The 17111-nt window shown below is 36.2% G+C and overlaps 1 protein-coding gene across 1 annotated transcript in view; it reads right to left on the bottom strand.

Moving 5' to 3' along the window:
• Positions 1–17111, bottom strand: part of ITGA4 (integrin subunit alpha 4) — an 83686-nt gene that overhangs the window by 55195 nt on the left and 11380 nt on the right. The window contains exons 3-8 of the mRNA XM_060151400.1: positions 6359–6465; positions 6133–6262; positions 3757–3824; positions 2347–2476; positions 856–941; positions 37–99 (exon numbers count right to left, since the gene is read on the bottom strand). Coding sequence (XP_060007383.1) covers positions 37–99; positions 856–941; positions 2347–2476; positions 3757–3824; positions 6133–6262; positions 6359–6465 — 584 coding nt within the window. The remainder of the gene's footprint in view (positions 1–36; positions 100–855; positions 942–2346; positions 2477–3756; positions 3825–6132; positions 6263–6358; positions 6466–17111) is intronic.

Below are 17111 nucleotides of genomic sequence, written 5' to 3' on the forward strand. Positions count from 1 at the left end.
AAGCCCTCAGTGATACCGAAGGTAGAGACATATTACCTTTTTACCTTTCATTTCATGTAAGATATTTAGTTCTTTTGCATCAATGCTGAATATGTATGCCTGCAATGGGGAAAAGAATTCGGAAAGGTCAGACTGCTATCACATTAAAAATGTTTCAGTCAATGAAAACATTAATTTTCATAACTTGTAATTGCTCAAATATATTTTTGAAAAATCATTTTCAGAGTGTTACAAAAGGTTTAGGGAACCAAGTTCACATTAAGATGCCTTCCTTGAAAAACTACCTTCTCAGGAACAATCTTACTGTTTCCTTAGAGAGCACAGAAGATACATGTAGCTGCTTCGCTTCCTTGTACAGCAGAAACTAACACAACATTGTAAAGCTATTATACTCCAATTAAAAGAAAAAAAAAGAAAATGTTGTTTGTCTCAATCTTCAAAGTCATGTTCATGCAGCAACGTAACAAAAACTAGAACGAGAAATAACATTTTGTTCTTTCTGGTCCTACCACAATTGTACCAGGAATGTAGCTGCCTTGATTTGCCTTCAGCTATAAACTTATTAACCAATAAATGTATTCCTTGGACATCTTGAGACAATTCTATCTCAGAAACAATTACTCATAGGAAAGAAGAGCCTCATTTGATTTATGTAGTCTTCCTGAAAGCTTTCCTGCTCAATTGTATCTCAAAGCCATACGACTTTCGCCCGTTTTACCACTAAATGCAGCACACTTCTCATCATTTCCAGCTTCATTGCTTAGAATTTTTGCAGTTCCTCCTGTAATATCTTATTCTCTCATGCAATCCATATGAACCTTTTAGAAGAAATAAATATAAAAATGTAACTCTTACTTTACCAATCTGTTCATGTTGAGGGGCTCCTCCAACTACCTCGGTAGTGTGCCGACTCCGAAAGTGACCGGCTCCAACTGAGTATCCTTCAAGAAAATGGAGACAAGTATGAGAATCATCATTCGCAATGGGTAAAGTTCATTATCATAAATCCACTTATAGAATGGATCATAAATCCATTCATAATTAAATGAGACTGAATTCAAAATGATGACAGTAAATAGAGTTTTAAGAATATTTAGAATAGCAATACTCAAAATTGGTTTTTATATGCTTTAAGCAATTATTAATCTGTGTGTTAATATGGCTTATATGTTTAAGTCTTAGAAACTGAAGATAGCACCTTTACATGTGGTCTGTTAGTCTCTGTATATTAGGACATGGTAGTTTCTACGATTACAACAGAAATATTTTAGCGTATATAAAATATAACATTTTGAACTTTAAGTAAAAAAAAAAAAGTCTTCTTAAACTTCAACTTTTCTTGCCCTGAAACCTTCCGATTGTGATAAAACTGTATGATTACACAAAAGGTAAAATATTCTTATTTTATTATGTGATAAAAGGCATAATACTAAGTTACATTTTTAACAATGTTTCAAGATATCCTTCAACCATAAACAAGTAAATGCTGAACTGTAACTGAATACCCTCCATTTTAAAATAAATTCCTTCTGTATGTATGGGGGGAGGTTCACTTCAAATGTGAACAGCCTATACTCAGAAATAATTACAATAAGAATGATAAAAATAGTTATGCTCTGGGAAATATTCTAAGAACTTATGAGGCAAAGGTCAATGGGCCGTTTTTAGACCCATATTCTTCATAATGTTACCCATTGTCTAGAATGCTGTCCGCAGTCCCACTGACTTTCAGTTGGTCCTTGAAGAAACTATACTTACTCATCCATTCATGATTAAATGAGTTGTTTCATGTAGAGTGCTTACAAAAGTTCCTAGGAGATGACAGGCACTCAATAGATGCTATCTTTATAATAACAAGTTGACTGCATAAAGATATAAGCTTATAAGTGATTTACTGCAAAAGAGGAAGCTAAACCAGGAGTTCCAATCTAAGAATTATATATTGATAATAGTTACATACGTAAAATATTAAGTTAACTGAAGTTTCAGAGACTATATCCTTAAAAAGGGAGTTTCTGAAATGGCTTTTTAATTACTACTGGCCATTTTGATCTTTTTTTTTTTCTTTTTTTGCGGTATGCCGGCCTCTCACTGTTGTGGCCTCTCCCGTTGCGGAGCACAGGCTCCGGATGCGCAGGCTCAGCGGCCATGGCTCACGGGCCCAGCCGCTCCATGGCATCCGGACCAGGGCACGAACTTGTGTCCCCTGCATTGGCAGGCGGACTCTCAACCACGGCGCCACCAGGGAAGCCCCATTTTGATCTTCTGAAGATACAATTTCCCTTATTTATAATTACTAGTATCTGTAAGGCAGAGATAATTCGAGTTTGTCCATTTTTATAGTACCTAAATAACTTCCGAATTTCACTTGATTGTGTCTGTCTAAAAAAGCTTTGTATTTATTTGTAGTTATATTATAGACGAAAAGAGAGCCAGTCCAATATGATGATCCTGGAGCTCCCATCACAATTAAGTCCTGTAAGAAAAAAAAAATTATCATCATTTAAAAGTTTAATCTCACCACCCAAAACCTCCTCCAGATACACACTTTAAGAGTGACAAAAATACACGTTTATAAATTTCTGAAATGTAAGCATTTTATGAGTTTAAAAACACATCAAAAAAGCCAGAGAAGCTAGCTAATGAATTTTCACCTAAAATGAGAATTTCAGAGAAGAAACGCTGAAACTCTCACTTCATGCTCATCAGCAGACTTTAAAATCAAAGGTAGAATCACTGAACACTAGAGTAAGCTTTGGGGAGAAAGGCAATGTGGTCTTCTACTAAAGTAAACCCTATCTATCTGGGTAACTCATTAGTGCTCATTACAGAGATAATTGTGTGTTGCCAAAGAGTAAAAAATGGACTTAATTTATTTCAATTTGCAAAAAGCTAATGAATAGGTTCCTTAATAATGTTAGCTTGGGAAAAAAACAACTCAAATGAAATTGGGGCATACTTGATGATAAACGTAGGAATTTAGAAGAAAGGAAAGAGCAGACACTTGTCTGGTGAAATATGAAAACTTTTCAGCAGTTAAAGCTATGTAACATTTCTAAATTTCCTAAACAATCCAAACTTTGAAAAAAAAAGGTCAATTTAAATAGAAAGAAAGCAAGCATTATTATTTTTCCATACTAGGCAATATTTAAGGAAATTGTTAACCCAAGGCGTGATACAACCTGTCTACAAAGATTTAGAAAACATTCATAACTTCTTAATGGGTTGTTGAGAGAAACTGGGAGATTTAGGAGTTGAGTACAATTGTGGTCTTTCACTGTGTATGTGATAGTGTTAGAAAAAGAATAATAGAGTTTGGGACCATATCTCATTTAAGAGGATATTATTAAGTTCTTAAATCTCCCAGTTCTCACACTTCTAATGAAAAGTGTTAACTCATACGCTTCCTCCCCCCAGCAATTTAATAACTAAATATAACACACCTAGATATTTTCAATGCTTAAATTAACAAATAACTACAGCTACTTTTGATTTCTATTAAATTCTTCATAAAAGTAACCTTCTTTAGTATAGACTTTTAGTTGGTCTTGCGTGACACAGCCATCTAAATATTAATATTTTATCAATACATATGTCGAATATTGAGTGGTGAAAATTAAGTTGTATTACACTCAAATTTAAGAGACATGTTATTTGAGTATTATACAATTTTTCTTCAAAGCATAATATCAATCTTCTAAGTCAAATTAAAATTCTATATGTAAACATCCATAGCAGCTATTTTGGGACAATTACCTCTGTGTAAAAACTAGATATTCCAGCTTGACATGATGCAAAATTTTCTCCAAATTTTCTCACATAATCTAAAATAAAGTAGAAAAACAATTCACGATTTCATTTTAAAACAGACAAAATCTGCATAATTTTATTTATAAATCCTTATAAGTATACCTTTTAAGAGCTCTTTTACAGTATTAGTTTTAAAAAAAATAGTAAGTGGTAAAATTTAAGGTCACAAATATCTTCCATGTTGATCTTCAAAATATCCTTGTGAAATAGCACTAGAAAAATCTACCCAGCCTCTTTTCCATGGGAAGAACATGCGGCATACACTCAAAAAGTTGTCAGGTGAGTATCTAAGACAGAGGTAGGATTTGTGGCTTCCAGTTCAGGTTTCCATTTAAAATAGGCTTCCTAGATTTTTGCCTGGCTGAAAATAACAGAGTCAAGATCTGCATGGAGATGGAGGGTCTCTTCTTACAAAGCCCCCATGAATGGTTGCTTTGTGAAACTTACTAGGGGCACAAAACTTGCTTTACCTGAAGAACTGACATGAGTAAACCTCTATGAAGATACAGGACCACATCTTCATTTTGGCTTTGCTAACCAGAAATGTTAAATAAATTGCTGTCATTTATAATGACCACTCCCTGTCATGCTTTTTCATTCCTTTTTATATCTTCTCTGGTCCTATATATATTTTTTGATTTAAAAAATATTACCATAATTTTAGGTGTCTTAGGTTTCTGCCATCATGTTTTGTTTTTTCATAGAATGTGGCTAGGTATATATTTATACATATATTTATTTACATATATATTCATACATACATATATGTGTGTGTGTATATATATATATATATATATATATATATATATATTTGGGGGTGGTGCACATTGTCATCTATGGACACTGGATGTCCATGTACAAAGTCACCCAGAGAACACATGAGAAAATGTACAGGACTGAAGTCTACACCCAGGGAGGCACCAGCATTTTGTGAAGGGACCAGCCAGCAGTAGGACAAGAGTTGCAGAACATTAAGTGGTCAAATGCATCACTTCACACCAGTAGAATAGTCAGAAGTTGTTTCTGGGGCAATTAAAAGCCCCAGACATGGGGCCAGCTAGGTGGGGAGGGGTGCTGCAGTTGAGGGGTGTATTTAGCTTGCATCTCTACTAGACTGTCCTTTGACAGGTTTCCTTCAGCCTATACAGCTAATTCCTATTGTCAAACATTTGCACACTTGATTTTAAAGGGAACCAAGTTCACAAGGGAAAAGGCCTCACCTGAACTGAAGATTATGACTCAGGCTGGGCAGGTTTACATTATGGAGAGACTGCAAGACCCCAAATGACCATGAAGGCCGCTACAGCCAGGGAGAGAGGCCTCTACTGTGAAATGTTTTGAAGTGTAAAGCATAAACTATTACGAAAAAGAGGATAATAGCTAGAGTAAGTTTTACTGCAATTGAGAAGTTAAAATTCACCTTTTATCTTCTTGGCATTCAAAGGCAAATTAGGAATACAGACGATATAATCTTTTCTATTATATCAAATTCCAGGGAGGAAAGACTCCAATTTTAATAAAACCAACTCAATTTGCATACTTGCTTCAAGTTTTGTCAAGTAATAGAAATTTCCTTTGGACACTGGGATAATCATTTTGGTTAGAAAAACTGGAACTTGGCATTCATATATATTTTATCCTTTCCAAAGACACATTTTCAGAATTTTAGTTCTGTTGCAGGTATCATTTTTTCAATACTCTGTGGACATTTACCTCTAACTTTGCTCATTTCAGTTTATGTCCTAGCTCTGCATGCACTAACCATGACCTAAAATTTTTATGGGAAAGACCTTTCAAACTTAAGATACCAATCCCTTGCAATGTCAAGGAAAACAAGTAAATTTGGGGAAATAAAAAAGACAGTGAGTGGGAAAGATCTGCTTACATTTATACTTTGGATCTTTCTAAATCTTGTTGGAAGCTAAAGGTAAAGCAAGAAACTTAAACAATTTTCTTTCTTCTGATCGTATTTTTCAATCTATTTCATGATTTGAAGTGTCCTGCACTTGCTGGGCACTAGACTCACTTATACTGAATAGAAAATATATTTAATGCTCAAGTGGTAATGCTCAACTAGATGCTAAAATTATTCAAATTAAATTGTAGAATTCCTAGTCCTAAAAACACAGTACATTTTTGAAAATTAAAACAACTGCAAGTGGATAAAAAAGGAAATAATACCCTGAGTAGTTAAAGGAAACAGAGCTATTTCAAAGATCCTCCCACCCCAAACCAAACATCCCAAATTGAAAATTGAAGAAAAATTTTTAAAGGCATTCACTTATTTCTCTTGATTCAGTTAATATCAAAACCATGCCTTACCTTGATAGCATGGAGCTATTCTTTTACTCAGCTCTGTTCGTAAATCAGAGGGCATTCCATAGCAAACACCCGTGGGGAGCTTATTTTCATTCTTTATGTAAAATATATTTTTCCATCTATGCCCACAAGTCTGAATAAAACATAAAAGTAGACCATATGATGTGAAAGTCACACCCAGGGTATCTGATTTCACGATGTGATCAGTGGACTAATTTCAATAACCTACCACGATGGAGCCATTTTCTCCTGGCTGTCTGGAAAGCGTGACCCCCAACCATTGATTGTCTCTTTCTTCCAAACAAGTCTTTCCACAAGGTTCTCCATTAGGGCTACCTACAGCATTTGAAAATAATTTTATCATCAGTTATCTTGAAAACAATATTATTCTACAAGAGCAAACAAACACACATGCTTATCCCCAGTGTTTTTTCCTTCAGCCCTCTGTGGAATGCCCCCTTTCCCTGCTTCTTTGTCATCATACATTTGGTGCACATTGTTGGGGTAACCGTCAGTTAATCTGTGCCAACATAATTGTTCTCTCACAGGTGATTTTTGTTTGTAGAAATGCCCTCTGGCTGCTAACACCAGGAAGAGATGGCCTTGATATAGGAGATAGCTAACCAACATGACTAAGAGAGGGGAAACCAGTTTAAAACAACATTGGCTGTGCAAGTCCAACTGCATTGTGTAATACTTGGCAAAGAATGTCATCTTTGTTTTGATCATTTATCTAGCAACGTAGGCAACATTTCCAGAGCACTTTTTTTAAACGTTTCTTGTTCTGAGACATTAAGAATAGAAGGACTACAATATGGTCCTCAGCATTTAAGTCACAATTTGTTGAAGCTGGAGGTGATGATGGAGCATGTGGAAAGCAGTTGTGTATAATTAGCATACTAATAATGCCAGTATTTAAAACAAACTGCCCTATGGTTTACATTTAGTGGTTTGTGACATTCTCAACAAAGAAAAAAAGACTTTGAAAAGCTGGATTATTTTAGTAAAGAAACAACGTCAATAGGCACTTTCACAAAGGCATGAATAACCAGAAAGCCAAAAATAAAATATTACACACGGGCAATACTTCTAAACTGTGCAAGAAAAAGTGATCAGCCCAGTAATTTTTCTTTTTGTTAAAGTGACTTATTTGCTATGTAGCTGGGATCCTGTATTAAATGTGATTTCAAGTAAGTGATTTTGGGGGAGAATAAGATGCAGTATATTAAGATTCCTTTTGCTATTTCCACCCACTTCAATTGCCACATGACAGTTCCGTTACAAAGGCAGATAAAAACATTTGCATCAATTTGACTGGATAGGGACATGGAACTTTTTTTTTTTAACTTAATTTTGGTACCAAGTTTTCATACATTGATAGGGACCACACTCTAAATCATCAAGCACTTATAACCTTGACCCCTAGATAATGCTTCCTGGGCAAACTCGGAATACTTTCATAGATGAGGTTAGTATTAGAAAGTGAAATTATTTGCAGTTAAGTCTCCTGGGTAAGAGAGATTTTAAGGAGTGTGGAAAGATATTTGTGCATACATTTTATGAACATTTGTTCGTTCTCTTAAAATGCTGTTCAGGACAAACCAACCCTTCAACACAGCTAAACTGAAGAAAGTTTCCTAGCCCCGTCTCTGGAGGTTGATTTAGTTGGTCCAGGTGAGGCCCTGATTACCCCAGGTGATTCTCATGCTCTGGAACATTGTTACGATGGTATATGGATAATCTTTTTTTGGCCAATTTTCTTGGAGAATAGGAATGTCAACTCCCACCTATCGGTAGTGCCCGCCAAGGGCATGAGACAGAGAAATACGACTGAGGATCTGTCTGGAAAAAGAATGCTGGGGTTGATTAGCAATGTCTACTTGGAATGGGACGGGGATATTGCTGCAGCCCAAACCTTGATCAAGGATGGTCCAGGTGGAAGCATAAGGTTTCTATATTCAAGTTAATAAAGAAAGGAAGGAATAAGGGAGAGGGAAAGACAATTATGTTGTACTGCTGAATGGGTAAGGTCTAACATAGAAAGTTGTTACCGTGGCTACACAATGCCAACGTAATTGAAAGAAAGTGAAAGAATGACAAATTTAAATTTTCATTGTGATGCAAATTTCAGTTTGACTTTTTGCTAAAATTGTCCGTTGTTTTTTTTTAACTAATGTCAAAAATAGATGATAAATGGTAGATTCGTCTACCTGAAGCTGAAGTTATTATTTATCCCAATAGATACTTCAACAAAGTATCTTCTCTGAAAATACCAAAGTCTTTCTCAAATTATAGTCAACACTCAGTTAACTAAGCAATTGTGCAGGAGGAAAATTAAGGACAGGAGAGGACAGAGTTCACAAATAACACATTATCTCTGTTAAAATGTGGTATATTTAATGGACAGTTTCATTAAGATTACGGCCAATATTTAGGAACAAATTTAGTGTTTAGAGATGCCACCCCAATGTTTAAAAACATATAATAGTATGTACGTAGTAAACATACAATAGTTTAGAACTAAAACATACCATGTAAATTGCTGAAGAAAATGGCCCAAAAGTTCTTATGCACAAAAACCGTGAATTGTCATCTGTTTCTTAGCTGAGCTCTCTTATTTGTAGATTTTAAAATGAAAACTAGAGAAACTCTTGTGTTATAAAACTGTTTTCTGTGTCCACAGATTATTCCCCGTTGCATCCTTTCTGTTTTAGTTTTAGCCTCACCAGGTGACATCACAATGTCATCACTGCTCAGATTCTCACACTTAGAGTCACACACTTAGATAACTCTAGTAAGTGGACAGACATACAGACTCACGCTTATATAGGTTTCTTCTTTCCACTTCCTAATACTGCTTCTGCCACAGAGGAGCACCCAACAGCAAAGAGAATCCTGAGGTACTTTCAGCACTGGTTACAAGACAATATCAGTTCAAAGAACAGCCTATAAATCCCCACTACTGACCTGGGTCTTCATTTCTAGCAACTTTCCACCTTTACTTCTGTAATGCCTGCAGAATCTTGGCAGAGAGGTCAGCCCTTCACATCACCAACTTATGCTCAGGGCCCCTCCAGAGCTTTGCCTTAACTTCCTTGCTCCGGAGGCCACGCCTTTTCTCGTGGTTCTCAGCCCTGACTGGACATGAGGATCACCTGGGGTGATGGTGGTGGTGGGGGGGAACGTTTGGAACAAATACTGACACCTGGTCCCACTCCCAGAGGCTCCGATTTGATGTGCCTGGGTTGAGACACAGACATCAGAATTTTTCAAACAGCTCCCCAGTAACAGTAGTGTGCAGCTGGGCTTGTGAGCAACTGCTCTGCAATGTACATGGTTATGTCATTTCCTGTGTTATATGTGAAAGGAACTACTCCATTTAGAAAATAGTAGTAATACCTTTTTGCCCTCCTTGGTTTCACCTAAATATTGGAATAGGATATCAAATATTAAGCCAATTTTCTTCATGTGGAAATACAGTATTTCTGATTTGGTCAGAAATGATGATCATTAGAACTGTCATGAGAAAGCTAATTCTCATGAATTTCCCTGACAGAACACCATAAATAAACGCAGATTATATTTTATCCAAATGTCATGCTGAAATGATTTATAATCTGGTTTTCAATTCAGCTCATACATTACTGATCTAAACTCAGAAAATCAAATCAGCTTCATAATTGAAAAAAGTACTTTACGTGGTTTAACATAAAAGAGGTCAGCAGAAATTAACATGTGATAATTTTCCATGCTTTTATATAACTAGAATGACTAATTCTTAGCGCAGTTGAACGCATTTTCCCAGTAGACATTAAAAATATAAAGCACATAAAAACCATAACCCTTATTCTAAAAATTAAGCCCATCTTTCCCTTTCTATTTTTTCCTCTTTCGATTTTCATTTGGGAAAGAAAATATAAAAATGTATGCTTACTATTCAGTTTTTATTTCCACTTATTGATTTTGTTTCAGTGCATACATGAGTATATAAATGTGAATAAGCAGTAATTTTGATAGATGGATACAAAGGATGTTAGTACAAAGCCAATTAGGTACATTCTTTACCACTCCCCCCCCTTTGTCTTTTTTGCTCTTATTCACATCATCTGTTTTAGTGCCATTTTTCCAAGTGCCAAAATGTGACAGAGACTATGGAAGACTAGATATTTGCTCTTGATTGTCATCTCCATGGGGGCAGACTGACTATTTTGTTGACTGTGGCATTCCCACAGCACAGAACAGGGCCTTACATGCAGTAGGCAGGAACAAAATATTTGCTGAGGGAGGGAATTCTGAAACCCCTTATACCACCACAAAATCCTCTAGTAGAGGATACTACTACAAAATTTTCACCAAACTCTCAGGGATCTAAGCTTTGGAAAGGTCTTCTTCCTTCTCTCCTATTCTCTCCTACTTCCAAAATATTAGTCCCTTAAGTTTTAAGACAGTAACAGATGGTCTGAAGGAAAACAGCGTTTGCAGGTTTGAAGATCTTTACAAAGTGCGATATGTGAGTAGGATGATGTAGGACTGAGAATTAGCTGGGCCTCCAGGAAGTGCCTGTCTCAGAGGGGTTCTGCAAGGATTTTGAGGACTAAATGAGGTATATGTGAAGGGCTCAGGCTAGAGCCTGGCAGAGAAAGGAAGAAAACATTAGCTGATGCTGACATTATTATTTTAAGGATTAAGCTAAAGATACGATTAAGCTGCACATGTCATGGGATATACCCTCCTCCATAACATATTTGTGGCATATCAATGTCAGCGAGCCCTTACCATACACATTAACTCTTTTATTTCTCAGAGTAGCAACAGAGGACAGTGTTATCGATCCCATTTTACAGGTGAGGAAATAGAATCTTAAAGAAGTAAAGTGACTTGCCCAAATCCATGGGGCTGGTAAACAGAAAAGATTAGAATCAAAAACCAAAACCTTTTAGAATGAAATACTGCCATTTGCAGCAATATGGATGGACCTAGAGATTAATATACTAAGTAAAGTAAGCCAGACAAAGACAAGTATCATATGATATCACTTATATGTGGAATCTAAAATATGATATAAATGAACTTTTTACCAAACAGAAACAGACTCACAGACACAGAAAACAAACTCATGGTTACCAAAGGGGAAAGAGCGGGGAGGGATAAATTAGGAGTTTGGGATCAGCAGATACAAACTACTACATATAAAATAAACAACAAGGTCCTACTGTATAGCACAGGGAATTATATTCAATATCTTGTAATAAACCATAATGGAAAAGAATTTTTAAAAAAAGGAAATCAAAAGCTTTTAGAAATTGAAGATCTAAAAGTAGTTACTTTCCACTAATCTGGAGTATATACAATAGAACTGTACACATATTTCAGACATATGAATTATCTGGATAAATTTTACTTTCTAAACCTTTGTTTTCAGATGAAAGTGTGTAAAATATCACAAGTCTGCCCACAGACTATACAGTCAACTTTCTAGTGTTTACAAAAAATGTTACTTACTTGGTCCCTATCTTACCCTGACCTTTTCCTCAACTGAGACCAGTTCTCAATATTTTGGCATTTACACTGAGGAAGGACCAAGGGGAAAGACCAGACTCAAAGGTCTTCTTTCTGTAACCTTTTGACAGCTTCAGTGACACACTTTGTGGGTAGGGGAGCCTGGGACTTCTGGATGCAATGACAAGTTTGGTTTATCTGCTTGTGTCACTGGGCTGTGGCTTCATCAGTTCAGACATTTGATTGGGGCTCTCAGACTGGCCTTCTGGCTACTAAGAGAACACATGCATTTATCTGATCTTTCAAAAGATGTGACATAATTTTCAAGTTTCAGAAAAATAGTGAAAGACCTTACTTCCACCAATTACTTTCTCTTTTTTTAACGTGAAGCTCTATTCCATTGAAAGATGAGTCCTGTATTTTCAAACTCTTCCACTAGAAATTTTTCTTAAATAATCCTGAAAAATAAATGACCCTTGTTCTATTCTATGTTCTATAAAGATTCTATAAAGATTCTTTGTTCATTCATGCAAGATATCTTTATTTGTAGAAGCGATAATTACCGAGTGAAAATGATCATACAATTCCTTCATTTACCAAGATTCAGAATATAGAAAAAACATATGGGATTAAAAGCAAACGAACCAATTCAAAGATGACCAGATTACAAGGCCTACCACTGGAGGGTTATAAAAATTACAGAAAATTTGTGTCTGTGCATACAAGACTGCCTGGCACCTAGTAGGTGTTCATTAAATGTAAATGCTTCTGCTCCCCAGGGTACCCACATTGCGTTGATGTGGACACACCAGCAGAGGGAGCTCACAATGTTGTGAGGTTGGATCAGCAGCCTTCCTTCAGCTCTTTAAGCCAAATGGCCCCTTGTTTTTGTTTCTTATCGGACACTAATTACTATTAAATTCATTATATTATTTTTATTATATTAAACTGTGTACTTTTCCCACACATCTAATAAAATGTGGTGGAGATGTTTCTGAAAGGTAACAGTGATGTTCATGAATTTAACAGCAATAACAATAACTTGGAGTAATGAAAAGTGAAATACCCAAGTTTTACAGGAGGTATGGGACATGAAAGTACTAAACTTCCAAGACCATTTCCTCCAAGTCATCTAGGGGCAAACGAGAGTCAAAATATCAAATTAAACATCAAAATTAGAAACCATTCTCGAAGTATTTTTTTTCTGGAAAAATACGTTTAAGTGTCATATTCTACGACTTCCTAATAAAAATCTGATAATGGCTGATAATCACGCTCAATTTATGTGAGAAACAACTCCTATAATCACAGGCCTGGAAAAGCCAGCTATTTAAGTCCTCTATTTCATTTTATTTTAATTACATTTTTTATTTAATAACTGTATTTATTTGACTGTGTTGTATTTAGGAAGAGAGTTCCACACAGAGGTGAACAAGTTCTGGCAGTAGAGGCAAGCTTGATGGTTGCAATTTTATGAATCTGAGTTGATCCTGAGACATCACTAGGCTTCAGAACCCTAGAAAACCATCCGGCTGGTGAGCTTGAACCTAAGATCGGGGTTTCCTCCACGTGCCTTAGGGCCAAACTTCTTTAAATTCCTACAGAAAACCTATACAAGTATTTTTACTAAGTACAGCAGAAAAATGTACAGGAACGGATATATGTGCTGTGCATAATTTAAAGAAAGAATGTTTTCTTACAATAATTATAGAATTATTTATATAATAAATAACACATTATATGCTTTGCATGTGCCAGGCACACTTTTAATACATGTAAACATGTATATTAAGTCATTTAATTTTCGTTATATCCCTATGAGGCAGGTATTATTATCATTATCCCAATTTCTCAGATGGAGAAGCTGAAACAAAGGGAGACTAAGCATCTTGCCCAAAGTCACACTACTTGTAAGGGGGGAAGGAAGGATTCAAACCCGTACTGTCATCCACCACCGTACACCACTTTACAATGATTTGCTATTAGTACTTTTCACTGTTAATCAGGAAATGAATCCAAGTATCAACATTATTAATAATCTTATTCTATTTCTATAATAACTTATTATATAACATTAACTTCCAACATTAGAAAGTAAGGAAAGAAAATTCTGTACTTCCATGGTTTTCAACTAATCTCTTAGACTTAAGCATTCATTTGAAAAAGTATCACTAATACATAGATACCATTTTAAGTGTCTTTGAAACAAGAATAATGCAAAAATGTAAACAGAAAAAAAACTCCAGGGAAACCTGCCCTCATTTAATGCTCAGTGGTCAATACTGAAGTTCTGAGCCTGGTTTTGGAATTCACAGGGTAGGATGGAGGAGGAGGTCAGGCTAATAACAAGGTTTAAAAATATGTGAGGGCTTCCCTGGTGGCGCAGTGGTTGAGAGTCCGCCTGCCGATGCAGGGGACACGGGTTCATGCCCTGGTCCGGGAAGATCCCACATGCCGCGGAGTGGCTAGGCCCGTGGCCGCTGAGCCTGCGCATCCGGAGCCTGTGCTCCGCAATGGGAGAGGCCACAACAGTGAGAGGCCCGCGTACCGCCCAAAAAAGTGAGAAAAGTAAAAATCAGTCAGAGAGTCCATGGCATCATTCTGTACCAATCAATGTAGGATCAGACTGAGATGAGGGGTTACCGATAACAGAGGACATCTTTTCATTCAAAGTTTAAACTGTGGGATAATATGTTGCAGAGACAATGATTTGCAGACAAAATAATGATATTCTAATAAATACTAGAAAATGGTCACAAGAAAACAGAGAATAGCACTGGGGCGAGGTAGACCTAGAAAGATTTCACAGAGGGTAGATATTGACAAGAGACTTCTACAAAGGGTATCATTTTAAAAGGACATGTCTAATCCACTTCACAAAATATTTCCTGCAAAAGAGATTTGATAACTAAATCTATACTCTTACTACTTCTGAACATATTCATTGAGAATTACAGTATTTCATATAAATTATATGAAAAAGATTTCAAATCATTAAAAAAAGATTCTTGGGGATAAACTGAGAGCATCAGAACCAACACACTGCATTACTGAGCCCAGTTCTGTCACTTGCAAGTCCACTTCCATATTTAATTTGATATCTCCAGCTCTTCCTAAAATTAAAATCCCCTTGTTTGAAAGACAGTCAGTTCCAAGCTTCCCATCTCAGGAGTGTGTATTCTTTAGATTGCCTGGTAGAGTAGGCAGAGTCTGGAACCCAAGGCTGGCCTAGACCTCTTGGAACAATATTGAAATATACAGCAAGCCCCAGAGGATCCCACCCATATCTGAGAAATGCACCCATCCATTTCACATTCACTGAGATTCTACTACATGCTCATCAAAACTGGTCAGAACTGGCTCAATTACTCTTCCAGGAAAACTTCTCTCATCATCCAAACACTTTCTTCTCCCCACTGTGTGTCTCTATCATTATGCATGTTACGTTTTCTTGTAAGTAATTATCTGTTTCCCTGTTTCTCCTGTCACTGAGTTCTTTCAGGGCTTTAGCCATCTTAGCCACCTTTCTATTCCCAGTACCAGCATAAGTAATTGATAAAATTTATTTAATAAATAAAGGAAGAACCCAGTTACAAGAGTTGACATCTGCCACCAATATTTTCGCACTCCTCACTTCTCAACCCTCTGAAGTCTGGTATCACCACTAAAACTGGTCTTACCAAGGTTACTAATGAACCAATTTTCTCTAAATACAACGAAACCTCCTAAGTTCTTACCTAGCTTGACCTCTTGGCAACTTTTGATACTGCCAACCACTCGCCTCTCTATAGAATCTCTCATTCCTCTACCTCCATAGTGCCACACTGACCTGATTTCCTAGCTACCTCTTTGGCTTTTCCTTCTCAATCTATTTTTCAGGCTCTTTTTTCTTCTCCAATGGTTTTCAACCATGGATGAATATTGGAATCATCTGGGGACCTTTGGAAACTCCTGATGCACTACTAAGGGTTCTGCACCCAATTCCAACGTGTGTGTGTGTGCGTGAAGTTTTTCCACACCATCAACAAGCAACTCTCTGATACCAGGTGGGTGTCCTGCAATTCAACTCCATTGTAACACTATCTAACCTGTAAATAATGTCAGATCCCACAGGTTAAGCGTTCAGTCCTACATGCTCCTTGACATAGGTCTTAGTGATGATTTTTTAAATCTGACACCAAAAGCAAAAGCAACAAAAGCAAAAATAAATAAGTGGGACTACATTATACTAAAAAACTTCTGTACAGAAAAGGCAACATACTGAATGAGAAAAAATATTGGCAAATTATATATCTGATAAGGGGCTAATATCCAAAATATACCAAGAATTCATATAACTCAATAGCAAAACAAGCAAACAATCTGAGTGGAAGACCTGAATAGACATTTTTCCAAAGAAGACATACAGATGGACCAGAGGTACATAAAAACATGCTCGACATCACTAATCATCAGGGAAATGCAAATCAAAACCACAATGAGCTATTACCTCACACCTATCAGAATGGCTATTATCAAAAAGACAAGAGATAACAAATGTTAGTGAGGATGTGGAGAAAAAGGATATGCCTTGTTGGTGGGAATGTAAATTGGTACAGTCACTATGGAAACAGTATGGAGGTTCCTCAAAAAATAAAAGATAGAACTACCATATGATCCAACAATTCCACTTCTGGGTATGTATCAGAAGAAAATGAAAATACTAACTCAAAAAAATATTATGTACCCCCCATGTTTATTGCAGTATTATTTATAATAGCCAAGATGGGAAACAACCTAAATGTCCACTGAAGGATGAGTAGATGAAGAAATTGTGGTACATATATGCAATGGGATATTATTCAGCCAAAAAAAGAATGTAATCTCGTCATTTGCAACAACATGACTGAACCCCGATGACATCATGCTAAGTGAAATAAGTCAGATAGAGAAAGACAAATACTGTATGATCTCTCTTATATGTGGAATCTAAAAAAAAGAAAAAAAAACAAGCTCATAGAGAGAGAGAGAGAACAGATATGTAGTTGCTAGAGGTGGGGGTGGGGAGGGAAAAATGGTGAAGGGAGTCAAAAGGTACAAAGAGAAAAATAAATACAGTGCATTACTGAGCAACACCAAAAAATAGCTTACTATCATTTAGTAATTTGTGACTATCTTCTATAGTATTAGGAAATTTAGGAACTTTAATAAATTAACACAAAACTTCCTTAATGGGTAACAGAACTTTTAAAAGAAACCTGAAAGGTAAAAATACACTGGGTGTATCTGTTTAATAGCTAATTAAAATAGATGAAAAGTTTAAAAAGACTGCTTTCCTCCCATATCCCTGCTCCCCCCACACGCACAAACTTCAGATACCAATCTCAAGTCCACCAGCTATTGAAGTTTCCTTTGGTTTGAATAATTTGCTAGAGTGGCTCACAGAACTCAAAGAAGCATTTTACTTACTAGATTACCAGTTTATTATAAAAGGAAGTAACTCA

This window comes from Lagenorhynchus albirostris, chromosome 6, assembly GCF_949774975.1.
Source record: "Lagenorhynchus albirostris chromosome 6, mLagAlb1.1, whole genome shotgun sequence".
NCBI lineage: Eukaryota > Metazoa > Chordata > Mammalia > Artiodactyla > Delphinidae > Lagenorhynchus > Lagenorhynchus albirostris.